Source organism: Apis dorsata, unplaced genomic scaffold (assembly GCF_000469605.1).
Source record: "Apis dorsata unplaced genomic scaffold, Apis dorsata 1.3 scaffold_99, whole genome shotgun sequence".
Classification (NCBI taxonomy): Eukaryota; Metazoa; Arthropoda; class Insecta; order Hymenoptera; family Apidae; genus Apis; species Apis dorsata.
In genome coordinates this window covers 1,617,812-1,619,049 of record NW_006263397.1, presented here as the reverse complement: position 1 = coordinate 1,619,049, position 1,238 = coordinate 1,617,812, and the positions used below count along the sequence as shown (strand labels likewise).

General features: G+C 37.2%; 1 protein-coding gene across 1 annotated transcript in view; it reads right to left on the bottom strand.

The window, feature by feature from the left end:
• Positions 1 to 908, bottom strand: part of LOC102671798 (spidroin-2-like) — a 2,027-nt gene extending 1,119 nt beyond the window's left edge. The window contains exons 1-2 of the mRNA XM_006612248.2: positions 608 to 908; positions 5 to 92 (exon numbers count right to left, since the gene is read on the bottom strand). Coding sequence (XP_006612311.1) covers positions 5 to 92; positions 608 to 619 — 100 coding nt within the window. The 5' untranslated portion in view covers positions 620 to 908. The remainder of the gene's footprint in view (positions 1 to 4; positions 93 to 607) is intronic.
• Positions 909 to 1,238: the final 330 nt, after the last annotated feature.

Here is a 1,238-nt window from a genome sequence, read left to right as displayed (position 1 = left end):
CCACCATAACCGCCGTGATATCCACCCCAAATAGCATCGCGACGCTGACGGGGCGCAGCTGCGACGAAGGCGAGGAAAGATAGCAGGATCACCTGGAAATTTCCAAAATGTAAGTCAAAATTGAATTTATTCTTTGAATTTTTATTGTTTTTTATCGACCTTTCAAAAACCAAACTAACTGATCATTACATCGAATTTATTTATAATATTATATTTATATTTATATTTTTATATTAATATTTTAAATATTATATTTATAATTCTTCGAGATTAATCAATTTATAAATTGTGTAAGAGACGCAACACAAGTTGGGAGGGATATAAAAATAAATTTTAATTCAGAAATCTTGGAGAAATAAAAAGGAGTCAATTTTTATCGAATCTGTGCTTGACTTTCGAAACGAGAATCAATATAAGTTCACACTAGTGTCTCTTCGTTACTTCCGGAGTCGAAACCACTTGTACCAATTCCGCGAGAAAATTCCTATCGGAATATTAATCTCCAATTTAAATTACTTCGAGCGATGAGAATCTTGGAAAGGTACCAGAGACTTAAAAAAAAAACTTTCATGGCGGGAAATTCACTATTCCATCGCGGAATACTTACGAGGGCCTTCATCTTCCCGATCGACCGATTGCTGAGTGTGCCCACGAACGATTTGATCCGACTTTATATACCGTTCTAGGATGCCCGACCGCGCCTCCGGTTGATCCCTTCAAATCATATCCGCTGATGGTGCAGCCTCAGCCATTGTGCAAGAAGGTCAGCATCCGGCACACCCACCCTTGGGACACGGGCCCCCTTGGCTGACCTTCAATCAGAATTGCGAAACTTCCACTCGGAATTCGTCCCATTTTTCACCGTTTTTTCTTCATCGATGCTCCTTTCTTGTTTCATCTTCTGATGGAATTCGACGAATAAAGTTCGAAAATGTATTCTATTTTATTTACTCTTGTATGCAAAGCTGTGCCATTTCACGAATTGGTTTGCTAAAATCCCTTTCGTTGAATAGACCGTAAATGAAAACGTTATGACAGTCGAAGAATAAAATATAATCTTGCTTCGATTCCTTTCCTTTCCATTTGTAAACGAGTAAAATTTTTATTTTCCAAATTTTTCAAAGTGAAACGTTCTCCCAAGAAACAAAAAAATAGGTAAAAAAAAAAAAATTTGTGCATCCTTTGAAACGACCGAGTAATAAACGGACGAAGATTGATTTCGTGGATCGATCGATTTA